Source organism: Salarias fasciatus, chromosome 22 (assembly GCF_902148845.1).
Source record: "Salarias fasciatus chromosome 22, fSalaFa1.1, whole genome shotgun sequence".
Lineage (NCBI taxonomy): Eukaryota > Metazoa > Chordata > Actinopteri > Blenniiformes > Blenniidae > Salarias > Salarias fasciatus.
In genome coordinates, this window is record NC_043765.1 from 30,807,218 (window position 1) to 30,823,055 (window position 15,838).

At 50.1% G+C, this 15,838-nt stretch overlaps 1 protein-coding gene across 1 annotated transcript in view; it reads right to left on the bottom strand.

Annotated features, from left to right (window-relative positions):
- arhgef2a (Rho guanine nucleotide exchange factor (GEF) 2a) overlaps nucleotides 1–15,838 on the bottom strand; it is a 42,755-nt gene that overhangs the window by 10,601 nt on the left and 16,316 nt on the right. The window contains exons 2-12 of the mRNA XM_030120926.1: nucleotides 15,241–15,308; nucleotides 9,604–9,766; nucleotides 6,551–6,618; nucleotides 5,766–5,814; nucleotides 5,431–5,563; nucleotides 3,568–3,677; nucleotides 2,704–2,847; nucleotides 2,384–2,634; nucleotides 2,038–2,163; nucleotides 1,535–1,652; nucleotides 96–172 (exon numbers count right to left, since the gene is read on the bottom strand). Of these exons, the coding sequence (XP_029976786.1) occupies nucleotides 96–172; nucleotides 1,535–1,652; nucleotides 2,038–2,163; nucleotides 2,384–2,634; nucleotides 2,704–2,847; nucleotides 3,568–3,677; nucleotides 5,431–5,563; nucleotides 5,766–5,814; nucleotides 6,551–6,618; nucleotides 9,604–9,766; nucleotides 15,241–15,303 (1,302 nt within the window). The 5' untranslated portion in view covers nucleotides 15,304–15,308. The remainder of the gene's footprint in view (nucleotides 1–95; nucleotides 173–1,534; nucleotides 1,653–2,037; nucleotides 2,164–2,383; nucleotides 2,635–2,703; nucleotides 2,848–3,567; nucleotides 3,678–5,430; nucleotides 5,564–5,765; nucleotides 5,815–6,550; nucleotides 6,619–9,603; nucleotides 9,767–15,240; nucleotides 15,309–15,838) is intronic.

A 15,838-nucleotide genomic window follows, 5' to 3' on the forward strand; every position in this document is an offset into this window, starting at 1 on the left:
AACTGTTGCTGGGTTTGTTTTGGATGTGAAAAAGGGTTTTATTGAAGTTGTGAAGGTTTTGTCTGCTGTGGAAACAGAGAAGAAAAGGCTTTCACCTGTTGATCGATGGAGCTGAGCAGCTCTCTGATCATCAGCAGCGCCTGAGCCAGAGACGAAGCCTCCTCTTCATCATCTTCATCGTCAGAAACAAGAACAGAAACAACAAAACAACATGACTGCGACTCTTTTCCCTCATAAAGTCACTGAACAGACTTCAGATATCTTCAGACTCGGAACTCGGCCGGCGATAGAATGTTTCCCGCTGCTGATATAATCTGGGCCTCTGCTGATGAGCTTCAGTCGTGTCAGAAGCAAATCTTTCAGCTGTGTGTGAAAACTGCACCTCAGTGGAGTGCGAACCGGAGAGAAACTTCTTGAAGGCTGGAGATAAAGCCAGACCGTTCACTCAGCGTTTGCACACAGTCAGAGGGAGCCAGTCTTTGCTCTGCTGCACCATAAAGAACTGGATAATCCCACAGACATTCATCTGAGTGCTGTTTTGTGGAGGAGCTCCACTGGACCGTGAGTCATGTGAGAGTGAGTGGAGATGGTCCCAGCAGTAATTCGGTCGGTGGTTTCTGCTGCTGCTCCACCTTCACCTGACCTCAGTCATTCAGGATATACAAAAGATGGCGGCGCCCAGCTCGGCTGGTTCATAACGGCATTGAACAACACTGACAATCCAGCGATGAGTCCTGGGTGTATGACCATCAGTTCCTCGGACTACAGACCAACGCTGGGCTAAAGAATAAGCTGACCTTCAGGACGCCCCTTCCATCGCTTTAAATATTTAACATACACTCCCAGGGGAAGAGCCTGGGCCATCTCAAGCCAGATCAAAGCACACAAACAGATCTGAGAGACTGAGGGAATGGTGGCCGAGCTGGGCCGTACCAGACGGCACCGTTAGACTGAATGAGGAAGCTACATCCTGTCCGGGGAGGAGCTGAGGAGCCGGTGGAAACGGTCTCTGGTCAGTGATGTCCTGGCTGGGAAATCCAGGAACACCCCCAGCATCAGCATCACGGCGGCGCGAAAACCAAGGAGACCCTGCGTGTTGTGGACCAGACCAACAAGAGCTGCAAACCACACATCCAGAGGCCGTCGTCAGAGCAGCTGAGGGTTTCCGTCAGGGCTCACACCAAGACTGTTCTCTGCAACGCACTGGACTGAACACAGACGTCAGAAACACTGACAGAAGTGCCTCCATCTGGGCTCCTCTGACCGTGTGACGGTGACGCTCGCAGCAGCATTCAGACCAGAGGAAGACCAGAGGCAATGCAGCTCCGGAACCGGAACAGACAGGTTCCATCCCAGCAGTTCTTCTTAGCAAGGTGCCAATGAATCACTGTGGACTAGAACCGCTGCTGCATTTCACTGTTTCTCTGTGAAATGTCTGTGCAATGCGACTGCTATGCGTATAGGTGTAGGTGTATGTATGCGTGTGTGTGTGTGTGTGTGTGTGTGTGAGCTGAGCCTGCTGTGTGGACGCTACCTGTGGTGTTGTCCAGGATGCGCTGGATCAGAACCGGATACTTGGAGATCCGCTGAGTCACCAGGAGGATGCACTCCTGAACGCCGTGGCAACGCAGCAACGGGCCCCGACTCACTCTCTGCACACACACACACACACACACACACACACACACACACACACACACACACACACAACGAGTCAGAGAGAACAACAGACGGGCGCTCACACTGCACTCAGATCATCTGTCAGTTAACACTCTTTCTGTGCTCCTCAGACTTCACAGGATTTTCATTCCCACATCCAGTGAGTCAGTTTGTCTGTCCTCTATTAACACATCAGTAATTCACAGCCCTCCTGCTTCACTCTCACACCTCGTCCTCCTGGGTTCCCGTCACTTATCCATCAATACAACCAGTTCCACGTCAGCACTTTCACAGCTAACCTCTACCAACATGTTTCCGCTGACTGTCTCTCACCAACTCAAGCTGTGTTTTCAGGTGAGGTGGATGGCGTTTCCTCACCCGTATGAAGAACTGGAACCTCTTGTCTCTGGCCAGCAGCTCCTTGTACAGTTTGACAGCTTTCAGATGACGACTGCAGAACTCAGCGTAGGTCTTCCGGATGTCGTCTGCCCAGTGATCTGAAAACTGGAAGAGGTACACACACAACGCACACTAAACAGACTAAATTGATGCCTGCTGTACCTGCAGTAACTAATTCAACCACTGGGAGGCGCACTATTTCAGTAAGAGAAAGGAAGAGCTGAGAGATCAATGATGGAGCACTGAGAGCAACAGTGAACTGCAGTCAGACTGTACTGTGACCTCTGCTGTGGAAGGTTAAAGGTCATCATCCAGGTGAGCCCACCTGCTCTACCAGAATGTCCCCCAGCTGGTGAATGGTGAAGTTGCGGCTGGATCCGGGATGGAGGCTCAGGTTGCGACGCAGAAGCAGCTGTGCCAGGAAGTGTGAGTGTATCCTGATCAGCTGGTCCAGACAGGGCAGCATGGTGTTGACCACGCTGGGCTCCATCTGGAGCTCCTCCAGCATGCCCTGCCTGAACACCCGGTCCATGATGTGCAGGGTCCGCATGTGGTGCAGCTCGGTCTGGATCAGCTCTGCCACAAACACAACACAGTCAGTGAAACGGACCGACCGGCCAAGTAAAGTGGAGAAGTCTCAGTCACCGTAGATGACGTCCTGCCTCTTGATGACGTTCTTGCGGTGCGTCTGCAGGTAGCTGCTGTCCACAGCCATGCTCCAGGAGTCCGCCTTGAAGTCCTGGCCCTCCAGCTCCAGGTCTTCCAGGACCGAGGTGTAGTACAGGTCTCCTGAACAGGACTCAGTCGTCAGCATAGAGGCTCACACAGCAGTTCAGACTCCACTGAGGCAATTAAACACTCTATAAGCTGTGTTGTTTACTTATGGTAAAAATCTGTGAATAAGAGTTTGATAGCGACACCAACAGCAAGTCATGTATGAATAAAAGTGAAGAGGAGTGAGGAGATAAACTATCAGGATGGATGAAATCAGAATGCTGATGGATATCAAAGGGATTGCCCTATAGCAGAGGTGGGAGATTGAGGCCTGATCAAGTCATCTCCATGCCATGTTTTTTTGCTCTGACCATGTACCACAGACAAGCTGAGGAGCAGGGTTGATTAGATTCACCTGGTGTGATACATGGTCAGAGCAAAAACATGGCATGGAGATGACTTGATCAGGCTTCAATCCCCACCTCTGCCCTATAGTAAAGAGCAAGTCTGCTATCAGGGAGTTCCCTAACTTTTCTACATGAAAAAGTAAATAATTAACTAATTTAGAGGGGCTTGGGGGAATTGCCTGCTGCAACATTTGAAAAAGTCAAACTTTACAGTTGATCTTAATACCTTCTGCATATGAACCTTACGAAGTGCTTTGAGAGGAGTAAATAAAATAAAGTCAGTAAACAAAAAGTCAGATCAGAACATGTGCTTGAGTAGTGCAGAGACAGTATGTTGAGCTTCCTGGAGGACTCAGACTGTGTGTGAGGAGTTCAAATGTTCTGGTACCATCGTCGTTGAGCGACTCCACCGACATGGCTCTGTTCCTGAAGCTCAGCGAGTCTGTGGACTGGGACAAGATCCTGCGCAGGCCCAGAGGAGAGTCCTCACTCAGAGTCCTGCAGGACACATGAAAACTCTCAAGGAAACAAGAAGAGCTCTAAAACTCAATAAAAAGATCTCCACAACTCAACGAGAAGAGCTCTAAAACTCTAACACTCAAAGCTCTAAAACTCTAAAACTCAAAACTCTAAAACTCAATAAGAAGAGCTCCAAAACTCAACAAGAAGAGCTCTAAAACCCAATAAGAAGAGCTCTAAAACCCAATAAGAAGAGCTCTAAAACCCAATAAGAAGAACTTTGAAACACAATAAGAAGAGCTCTAAAACACAATAAGAAGAGCTCCACAACTCAACAAGAAGAGCTCTAAAACCCAATAAGACCAGCTCCACAACTCAACGAGAAGAGCTCCACAACTCAATAAGAAGAGCTCTAAAACTCAATAAGAAGAGTTCCACAACTCAATAAGAATAGCTCTAAAACACAATAAGAAGAGCTCTAAAACCCAATAAGAAGAGCTACACAACTCAATAAGAAGAGCTCTAAAACTCAATAAGAAGAGTTCCACAACTCAATAAGAATAGCTCTAAAATCCAATAAGAAGAGCTCTAAAACACAATAAGAAGAGCTGTAAAACCCAATAAGAAGAGCTACACAACTCAATAAGAAGAGCTCTAAAACCCAATAAGAAGAGCTCTAAAACTCAACAAGAACAGCTCCACAACTCAATAGGAAGAGCTCTAAAACACAATAAGAAGAGCTCTAAAACCCAATAAGAAGAGCTCTAAAACTCAACAAGAAGAGCTCCACAACTCAATAGGAAGAGCTCTAAAACTCAATAAGAAGAGCTCTAAAACTCAATAAGAAGAGCTCTAAAACCCAATAAGAAGAACTTTGAAACACAATAAGAAGAGCTCTAAAACACAATAAGAAGAGCTACACAACTCAATAAGAAGAGCTCTAAAACACAATAAGAAGAGCTCTAAAACTCAACAAGAACAGCTCCACAACTCAATAAGAAGAGCTCTAAAACCCAATAGGAAGAGCTCTAAAACTCAACAAGAAGAGCTCCACAACTCAATAGGAAGAGCTCTAAAACTCAATAAGAAGAGCTCTAAAACTCAACAAAAAGAGCTCCGCAACTCAATAGGAAGAGCTCTAAAACTCAATAAGAAGAGCTCTAAAACTCAATCAAGAAGAGCTCTAAAACTCAATAAGAAGAGCTCTAAAACACAATAAGAAGAGCTCTAAAACTCAACAAGAACAGCTCCACAGCTCAATAAGAAGAGCTCTAAAACTCAATAAGGAGAGCTCTAAAACACAATAAGAAGAGCTCTGAAACTCAATAAGAAGAGCTCTAAAACACAATAAGAAGAGCTCTAAAACCCAATAAGAAGAACTTTGAAACACAATAAGAAGAGCTCTAAAACCCAATAAGAAGAACTTTGAAACACAATAAGAAGAGCTCTAAAACACAATAAGAAGAGCTCTAAAACTCAATAAGAAGCGCTGCAAGACTCAGTCGAGGAAACATTTCAGGACAAACTGCACATGGACATCCAAACAAATAGGAGAAAGAGAACAGTGAGCTCAGCTCTGCCACCTACAGTGAGACAGAGGTACTGACTGCATCACTTCCTGCTTCATCAGTGCAATTTCATAAAGAAATGTGATTGACTATTTTAGCCCTATCAGACAAGTGTTGACCAGCACTTCGTGTTTCATTAACTCCTGAAGTTGAATTCATGTCTAGACACCAGCTACGTTCTCCACATCCCTGAAGACCTGCCGGAGGCCAGCCCTGCAGCTCACCCTGCGATGTTATTGGTGGAGACGCTCTTGGACAGCGAGAGGCCGGAGCGACCGCGACGGGAGCCCAGTAGAGACTGGCGCAGGCTGTCGGATGGGTAGATGGCCGAGGACGGGCGCTCACGCATCCCTGGAGCTGACAGAAGAAAAGGTGGTCGGCAGAGGAGAGAGAGGATGGAGGAGGAGGACGAACCAAATCAATGAAAAACAGGGCAACTTGTCCAAAAAGAAGAGCTGAACTAAGAGAGAGAGGATGACGGAGAAAGAGGGACAGCAGCAGGTGAAACGGCTGACAAGAAACACACTCCAGAAATCTGACTGTGAAAAGACCGTCTTACTTTTGGAGCGCAGGGTCACGTTATTTCTCATCAGGGTCATCTTCTGCTGCTGTGGGCACAAAGAACACCGGAGTTTGACATCAGCATCACCTTGACAGCTCGCTCACACAGCGCTCCAACTTACATAGACTTCTACTACGAACCTGAAAAATGAGCATGTGACATCAACACCACCACAACAACAGCAGCAACAACAACAACAACAACAACAACAACAACAACAACAACAACAACAACAACAACAACAACAAGAACAACAAGAACAACAACAACAACAACAGCAGCAGCAACAACAACAGCAAGAACAAGACCAGCAACATCAACAACAACATGAGCAGCAATAACATCAACAACAAGAGCAGCAGCATTTGTTTCTAATCAACTTTTCATTTTCTCGTATGATGTGATGACGGGGTGAACTAGCTAGAAAAAATCTTTGTCAAGATAAAAAGCGGATTTAAAATCGATCTAAAAGTCAAAGATGTCCCAGATTCTGATGACAGGATGAATGTTCAGACGTAATGGTCCAGAATGTTTCCTGAGATCTGGATCAGCTGTGAAACCTGTCAGGACAGATGTCCTGGAAGCAGTGACAGTGGAGTGAAGTTTAGATTCTCTGCTGCTTCCCTCAAACCTCTGAACACTGAACGGTCTCTGGTTTCTGCATCCCTGCGGAGGCCAGCCGGTGACCTGACACCACTGCTGACAGGCGACCGCTGAGCAAGGCATTTCAGCCCAAACAGAACCCTGTGATCCGCCGTGTGAGGACTGCAGGAGTGTCTCACCCTCTGCTTCATTTTGGCGCAGTTGGGTAAAGTGTCCCGGCATCGGTTGTGGATGGTGGCGTTACAGGCTGGAAGAAATGAAATAAAAAAAATTAAAACACACATCACACAGTTACATGAAGAAGTCTGAACAAAAAAACAAATGGTAATTTTTGGGTTGGATGAGGTTAACTCAGAGACATGAGTCACCCTGGTGAAATACATGGACTGTCATCATGGAGAGCAGACCGTCCCATGCGGCACAGACTATTCCAGACACTGTGGTTGCCATGGCGATAAAGAGAGAGAAGAAGCATTGTGTGGTCACCACCATCTTTTCACTTCTTCCCCGCTGAGGATGTGTGGAGTTTCCTTTAAAGGCAGATCTGCCGAGGTGGGTGGTGTTGTTATTTTCAGTGAGACCTTCACACCGTTCCTGGAGTGCTGCTGCAGCCCGACTGCTCCACTCCAAAAGCAACGGTTCGAAACCCGCCGTCCAGGAGAGGAGGGTGGAGGAGCAGAGCTGACCAGCCTTCAACTTTCACCTTATGGAACACGACTGGGGGGCGTTTTCAGGAGGCATGGGACAAGGATGGAGGAGGGGCGGAGGAGGGGCGGAGGAGTGATGGAGGAGTGATGGAGGAGGGATGGAGGTGTGAGGGAGGAGTGATGGAGGAGGGACGGAGGAGTGAGGGAGGAGTGATGGAGGAGGGATGGAGGAGGGGCGGAGGAGTGATGGAGGAGGGATGGAGGAGTGATGGAGGAGGGATGGAGGAGGGACGGAGGAGGGATGGAGGACGGATGGAGGATGGATGGAGGAGTGATGGAGGAGGGATGGAGGAGTGAGGGAGGAGTGATGGAGGAGGGATGGAGGAGGGATGGAGGAGTGATGGAGGAGGGATGGAGGAATGATGGAGGAGTGATGGAGGAGTGATGGAGGAGGGGCGGAGGAGTGATGGAGGAGGGATGGAGGAGAGATAGAACAGGGATGGAGGAATGATGGAGGAATGATGGAGGAGTGATGGAGGAGTGATGGAGGAGGGATGGAGGAGGGATGGAGGAGTGATGGAGGAGTGATGGAGGAGTGATAGAACAGGGATGGAGGAGTGATGGAGGAATGATGGAGGAGTGATGGAGGAGTGAAGGAGGAGTGATGGAGGAGGGATGGAGGAGGGATGGAGGACTGATGGAGGAGGGATGGAGGAGTAATGGAGGACTGATAGAACAGGGGTAGAGGAGTGATGAAGGAGTGATGGAGGAGTGATGGAGGAGTGATGGAGGAGGGATGGAGGAGTGATGGAGGAGTGACGGAGGAGTGATGGAGGAGTGATGGAGGAGTAATGGAGGACTGATAGAACAGGGATAGAGGAGTGATGGAGGAGTGATGGAGGAGTGACGGAGGAGTGATGGAGGAGTAATGGAGGACTGATAGAACAGGGATAGAAGAGTGATGGAGGAGTGATGGAGGAGGGGCGGAGGAGTGATGGAGGAGGGATGGAGGAGTGATAGAACAGGGATGGAGGAATGATGGAGGAATGATGGATGAGTGATGGAGGACTGATGGAGGAGGGATGGAGGAGTGATGGAGGAGTGATGGAGGAGTGATAGAACAGGGATGGAGGAGTGATGGAGGAATGATGGAGGAGTGATGGAGGAGTGAAGGAGGAGTGATGGAGGAGGGATGGAGGAGGGATGGAGGACTGATGGAGGAGGGATGGAGGAGTAATGGAGGACTGATAGAACAGGGATAGAGGAGTGATGAAGGAGTGATGGAGGAGTGATGGAGGAGTGATGGAGGAGGGATGGAGGAGTGATGGAGGAGGGATAGAGGAGTGATGGAGGAGTGATGGAGGAGTGACGGAGGAGTGATGGAGGAGTGATGGAGGAGTGAAGGAGGAGTGATGGAGGAGGGATGGAGGAGGGATGGAGGACTGATGGAGGAGGGATGGAGGAGTAATGGAGGACTGATAGAACAGGGATAGAGGAGTGATGAAGGAGTGATGGAGGAGTGATGGAGGAGTGATGGAGGAGGGATGGAGGAGTGATGGAGGAGGGATAGAGGAGTGACGGAGGAGTGATGGAGGAGGGATGGAGGAGTGACGGAGGAGGGATAGAGGAGTGATGGAGGAGGGATAGAGGAGTGATGGAGGAGTGATGGAGGAGTGATGGAGGAGGGATAGAGGAGTGATGGAGGAGGGATGGAGGAGTGATGGAGGAGTGATGGAGGAGGGATGGAGGAGTGATGGAGGAGTGATGGAGGAGTGATGGAGGAGGGATAGAGGAGTGATGGAGTGATGGAGGAGTGATGGAGGAGGGATGGAGGAGTGAGGGAGGAGTGATGGAGGAGTGATAGAACAGGGATGGAGGAGTGATGGAGGAATGATGGAGGAGTGATGGAGGAGTGATGGAGGAGGGATGGAGGAGGGATGGAGGACTGATGGAGGAGGGATGGAGGAGTAATGGAGGACTGATAGAACAGGGATAGAGGAGTGATGAAGGAGTGATGGAGGAGTGATGGAGGAGGGATGGAGGAGTGATGGAGGAGGGATAGAGGAGTGATGGATGAGGGATGGAGGAGTAATGGAGGACTGATAGAACAGGGATAGAGGAGTGATGAAGGAGTGATGGAGGAGTGATGGAGGAGTGATGGAGGAGGGATGGAGGAGTGATGGAGGAGGGATAGAGGAGTGATGGAGGAGTGATGGAGGAGGGATGGAGGAGTGATGGAGGAGGGATAGAGGAGTGATGGAGGAGGGATAGAGGAGTGATGGAGGAGTGACGGAGGAGTGATGGAGGAGGGATGGAGGAGTGATGGAGGAGTGATGGAGGAGTGATGGAGGAGTGACGGAGGAGTGACGGAGGAGTGATGGAGGAGTGATGGAGGACTGATAGAACAGGGATAGAGGAGTGATGGAGGAGTGATGGAGGAGTGACGGAGGAGTGATGGAGGAGTGATGGAGGAGAGATGGAGTAATGATGGAGGAGTGATGGAGGAGTGACGGAGGAGTGATGGAGGAGTGATGAGCAGTGTGGTGCAGCAGTGTTTCAGCAGGAGGCGGGGTGCAGCGGCTCACTGGGGCAGCTGAGCGCCTCCTTGGCGGTGATGCTCTTGTTGCAGGCGGTGCACAGCGTGGTTCCAGACACCGTCAGCGAGGTGAAGAGGTGGCCGTTGGTGTAGCGAGCCTCCCGCTCCCTCGCCGCCTTCTCCCGCTCCCTCAGACGCTCCTTCTCTTTGTTCTGGACGAGAAAGACAACAGAGACACGAGTCCACCAGTCAGTCAACTGGATCACAGACGCTAAGCTAGCATTAGCTGCTAACGGTTTCGGTTTAAGAACTGGATCAGAGCAAAACATGACCGAGGAATTTACGGGCAGCTAAATGCTAACATGTAGCCACCAGCTGATGCTAAACATGTAGCTTTAAACTACTGAGGATAAATAAACCTGAGTAGATGAAGAGGATTTTGTTGGTTGGAGTTAAACAAAAGTATTTATTGATTAAATCATGTATTAATGATCAGGTAAACTAAATAATAATCAGGTTGAAATGTTGCTTCTTATATCAAAAACTGAGATGCAGTTAAAACAGGATTAATCTCAAATTAATTTCGTTCCTACGACTCCTGTGATCATTAAATGTTTCCAGCGAAGGCCCTGCAGTTTGAAGAGAGGACAGCAGCAGCTCCTTCACGTCTACCAGCAGCGGAGTTTCTGTGTCTAAAGATGGGCTCTCCTGAAAAAGGAGCATGTTGCCATGGAAACAGCATGAGTGTGTGGGACGACATGTGGGGTCAGGGGAAACTGTGACTCCAAACACCATCTGAGCTCCGTAGCAGGACGGGAGAGAGAGAGGAGAGCTGCAGCTGTGGCAGCGCCAGGTCAAAGGTCACAGAGAACCCTGAACCCGGAGACGAGCCATGATCCTGGAAGGTCGCTGCTGGTTATGAGGCTGAATGTGACTGATCATCTAAATCAGAGGTCCATCCATCCAACCATCCATCCACCCATCCATCCATCCATCCAACCATCCATCTATCCATCCAACTGTCCATCCACCCATCCATCCACCCATCCATCCATCCATCTATCTATCCATTCAACTGTCCATCCACCCATCCATCCATCCAACCATCCATCCACCCATCCATCCATCCATCTATCTATCCATTCAACTGTCCATCCACCCATCCATCCATCCAACCATCCATCCACCCATCCATCTATCATCCATCCATCCATCCATCCAACCGTCCATCCACCCATCCATCCATCCATCCAACCATCCATCCAACCATTCATCCACCCATCCATCTATCCATCCACCCATCCATCAATCCATCCAACCATCCATCCAACCATCCATCCACCCATCCATCTATCCATCCATCCATCCATCCATCCATCCAACCATCCATCCACCCATCCATCTATCCATCCAACCGTCCATCCACCCATCCATCCATCCATCCATCCATCCATCTATCCATCCAACTGTCCATCCACCCATCCATCCACCCATCCATCCATCCATCCAACCATCCATCCACCCATCCATCTATCCATCCATCCATCCATCCAACCATCCATCCACCCATCCATCTATCCATCCAACCGTCCATCCATCCATCCATCCATCCATCCATCTATCCATCCACCCATCCATCCACCCATCCATCCATCCATCCAACCATCCATCCACCCATCCATCTATCCATCCAACCATCCATCCACCCATCCATCCATCCATCCATCCATCCATCCATCCCAGGCCTCTGGTAGGTCCTGCAGAACCCTCCAGCTCCCAGGACACTGGCCCCAGCTGGAAGGAGACACCGCCCGGGATGGACGACGATCCCACTGTCCTGCAGATCTTTCAGACTCCACATACTCAACGCTTCAGGGGGAAATGGATCATGTTCTCTCAGAAAGGTTTGGTGTTTACACAGCAACACCAGGACCGGTATATCTTCAGAGGTGTGCAGCAGTGTGAAGGTTAAACTTATAATGTTGATGTTATAAAAACCATCTGACCAACCACAGGAAGCTCTCTACACCATCAACCCAAACCACCAGGGCCTATTTAGACCCAGCTGTGAGACCACAGCGTCTGCTTCCTTCAGCCGCCTGCCTGCTGGGTCTGAGTGTGTGTGTGTGTGTGTGTGTGTGTGTGTGTGTGTGTGTGTGTTTGTGTGTGTGTGTGTGTGTGTGTGTGTGTGTGTGTGTGTGTGTGTTTGTGTGTGTGTCTGTATTTGTGTATTTCCTGGTTTCTATTGCGCTGAATGTCAGGACTGGACCGGCGCTGTGGGGAGCAGCAGGCTGACCTGAGCTCTTCACCTCTCCATTGCTGTCACGGCGCTGAACCTCCCGGGCCACCGTACAGCTGGGTGTACTCAGAAATACACACATTTGTCTTTTGTCACACTGATTCTCCAGCTTTGGTCTCATTGTCCTTCTTGGGTTTGTCTTCAGGAAGTCTGTATTTGTGTGTTCAGCATCATGTTGATGGTGCTTTGCAGGCTTCAGAGCGGTGAGGGAACGGAACGCTGCTTTGTGGGCGGCGCTGTGAGTCTTGGTGGGCGGCGTTGTGAGTCTTGGTGGGCGGCGCTGTGAGTCTTGGTGGGCGGCGTTGTGAGTCTTCCCCTCTGTTTGTGTGCTTGTTGTCGGTTTCAGAGCTCTCTGCTCGCTCTCACTTCTGCTTCCCCGCTTGGCTTCATGTGATCCTGGAACTTCTGCTTTTCTAACGGCTGGTAATCACCTGACTCCAGCGCCGCGCTGCGGCGTTGACCCTTCTGGGCCGCCGTACCGCTGCCTTCCACACACAGCTGGAACAAACCAACAGCGCCGATAGTGCACCAACATGAAAACTCCACGGCTTCAAGTGGCAATGCAAAACTTTTTTTAAACAAAAATAAAGATCAACCCCCACCTCATCTTGATTTTCACTCAGGAAACATGATGTTGAGTTTTGCGGGCGAGTGAGGAGCAGTTTTCTCACTTTTTAATAATCTTCGACGCTCCACATCCAGACGTGCTCCACGTCCCGGAGAGGACGAAGATCCAGAGATGGAGGCGATCCACTGACCCAGATAGTGTCTGAACGGGCGCAGCGCGGCACCCTGGGTAATCTAACATTAGCCTTTCTCAGTGGTGTGTGTGTCTGAATGTGTGTGTTCTACACTCTCCTGGTGTTTGTGGTCATTAGAAATGAATGAGCGTATAAAACACACTCCAGCCATGACCTCTGGCCTCGGAGCCATTCAGTCTTTGTTCCAGAGCGTTCTCTCTGAGCGGCTCCATTAGCGGCACCTCCGTCAGTCCAGCGAGTGTGATCGTCTCGCTTCACACAGTTTAACACATTTATGAAGCAATCACAATCAAAGAAAACTGAACTTTTAAAAACTTTCAAAACGAGGATCTAGAAGCTTCCAGAGTTTTCACTGGACTTTCTGTCTCTGAGCTGATCCGTCCTGAAACTCCACCCAGACTCCACCGCTGCCACCGACCTCCATTCACACCTTCACTCCTCAAACGACAGGAACTACGGACTCCTGAAAGTCAGCTAGCAGCTGTTAGCCTGTTAGCATGATAGCCAAGTAAAGCCTGATTAATTGCCTTGAACACCAAATGAACGGATGATTCCACGCTGTGACTATGGTACAGTCCGAGGTCCAGTCAGTGAAGGAAACAAGTGAGTCCCTGAACGCCTCGTGGATGAGCCACTTCATTAAAACCAGGCCCGTCTGGGGGCAGTGCGGCAGTTCACGCTCTCAGCAGGGGGTCGGTTCGGTGAAGAAACTCCAGCCAAGTGGGATAAATATGGCATAATATAAATAAAATAAAGATAAATGACCCCTGTTAACCAGGAACTAACAAATAAACCACAAACGGATGAACAGTGCCAACGAAACAACCGTACGTTACGGAGTAAGACCACCTCTCAGCTCTAGGTGGCAGTAATGAGCACGTCTGCTGCTAGTCTGGAAAAAACGGGACTCGCTGCTCCATCTGGTGGCATAACATGGTATTGTGAGCTGGCTGGCTAGCTTGAAGCAGGCCAGAGAACATGGTGCTAGCGCTACTGAATTAGCATTAGCATGGAAGCCACACTGAGAGGATAAAAACACATGAAAACACGTAATAACAAGTGAAACTATCCTTTAAATAACCCCACCTAATTCTGCATCAGAGAGCACAGCTGTAAACATCTTATTGGTCAACTCGTTGAGGTTTGGTGAAAAAGCAGCGTCGCTCATAATGGAGGAAGGTTTTTATCTGTGTTCCCAGAGCCGCAGACGACGTGCAGAGCTCCGGAGGCCAAACGTCCGGGACGACCCGGCCGCCCGTCGCCGTGTGAGAGCAGATTTAAAGGTCGCGATGTGAGCGCCACCGGCGACGGGCGGAGATGCTGACGGTGTTCGGTAATTATACACACAGTCTGTTTTGAAAGGCTTTCAATCACATGTTCGGTGTCAGAGGGAGTCAGAGGAGAAGGAGTCCGTCACGCCTCCTCTCAGCGTCAAACCCATCAGAGCAGAGGCTGATTCACAAATGATGCTCCATGCTGCTCTGCTCTGGACCAGTCTACACCGCTCCACTCTGCTCTGTTCTGTTCTGCACGGCTCTACACCGCTCCACTCGGTGCTGCTCTTCTCTCTTGATTCCGTTCTGGAGGCGTCTGTCGCCACATGCTTGCTACACCTGCCACAGCGCCCATCCTCCTCCTCCTCCTCCTCCTCCTCCTCCCCCTGGTCTCGGTACCAGGCCTCTTCCTGGGCCGGTCATGTCAGATCTCTGTTAGTGTGCTTCAGTCGTTCTTTACAGGCCCATTTTGAAAAATAACAAAATAAGAATATCATAACAAAGATTATTTTTTCAGTCATTTCAGAGAGCAAAATCCAAGCAGTGTATGGATTCTTTACAAATGCAGCGAAGCATCTTCAGTGGGAACAGCCTCAGATTCCCGTTCCGGCTCCAGCTGCTCCGCCCACAGAGCTACACCCCGACCTTGACCCCGGCTTTGACCCTGAGCAGGAGGTCAGGAGGCCGGCGGTGATCCTGCAGCTGATGGTTCAAAGAACATTACACGACTCCGGGCCATGAGCGTGGCGCTGTGAGCCCGGCCTGCGGACTCCATCTTCCCACTGGAGCCGCTTCAGGCCGACGTTCTCAAAGACATCAGGAACAGAACTCTCAGCATTTCTATGGCAACAGTTGCTACAGTCAAAAATCCAGGGAGTGAGCAGAGTGTGTACACACAGACACACACACACACACACCACCTACATTCATGAGTGTGTGCAGAGAATGCAGAGAACCAGGAGATCCAAGAACTCATGAGGAGGTGGTGCGGCTCCAGAGTGCTCCTGGTTCAGAGCCTCCAGGGTCAAGAGCAAACGGTCTGTAGAAAGTCACGTGGTTCTGGAGCTACAGAGTTCTGCTGAGGGGTTCCAGGCTGGTGGAACCCTGTGAAGAGGCAGCAGATGTTCCTCTGGACGGTCGGGTGTGAAGTGTGCAGATTGTTGGGTTCGAGCCCTGCTCGGTGTCTGTGTGTCGTGTCAGTCCTCTGCTCTGTCAGTTTGGCCTGTTCTGTCACTGCTCAGTCCTGTCAGTCCTCTGTCCTCTGTCCTGTGGGTTCTCAGTCTCGTGGGTTCTGTGGGTTCTCGGCTGTCTCCGGGGTTTGCATCACAGTGACATGAAACAGGAAGACTCACCCTCATGTTGATCTCCCTCATCCTCTCCTGTCGCAGTTTGGACAGATTGGTAACTCTTGACATGACGGCTGATCTTCTCACGAAACAAACGGTGGAACATCCAAAGTGAAGAGCCGATCTTCCTGCCTGAGTTCTCTCTGGTTCCTGTCTGCTCTGCTTTAGAACCTGGAATGAAAAAGTAGGAGATAATGTGCTCTGACTGGCCGGCTGCTTCTGCTTCTGCTGAAGTGACTGTTCCTGTGAGAAATCTGACTTCTGAATCATCACCGCCCCCTCTCTCTCTCCCGCTCGCTCTCTCTCTCTCACACACACACTCTCACACACACACACACACACACACACACACACACACACACACACACACACACACACACACTGCATTGATTTCTATTACTGTAGGACAGCAGATCTCAAAGCCTCGGTCTAAACTTCACCTCTGAGGTCTTTAAACGCACAGATAGAAACAGACGGAATCACCTCTACATGGTACCTGGGGGGCCGCAGGACGTCCTGGCCCCCACTAATCCCTGGCCCCCGCCAAGCCCCGGTTCCACCAAGCCCCGGTCCTCATGAAGCCTCTGGTCTCATGATGTCCCAG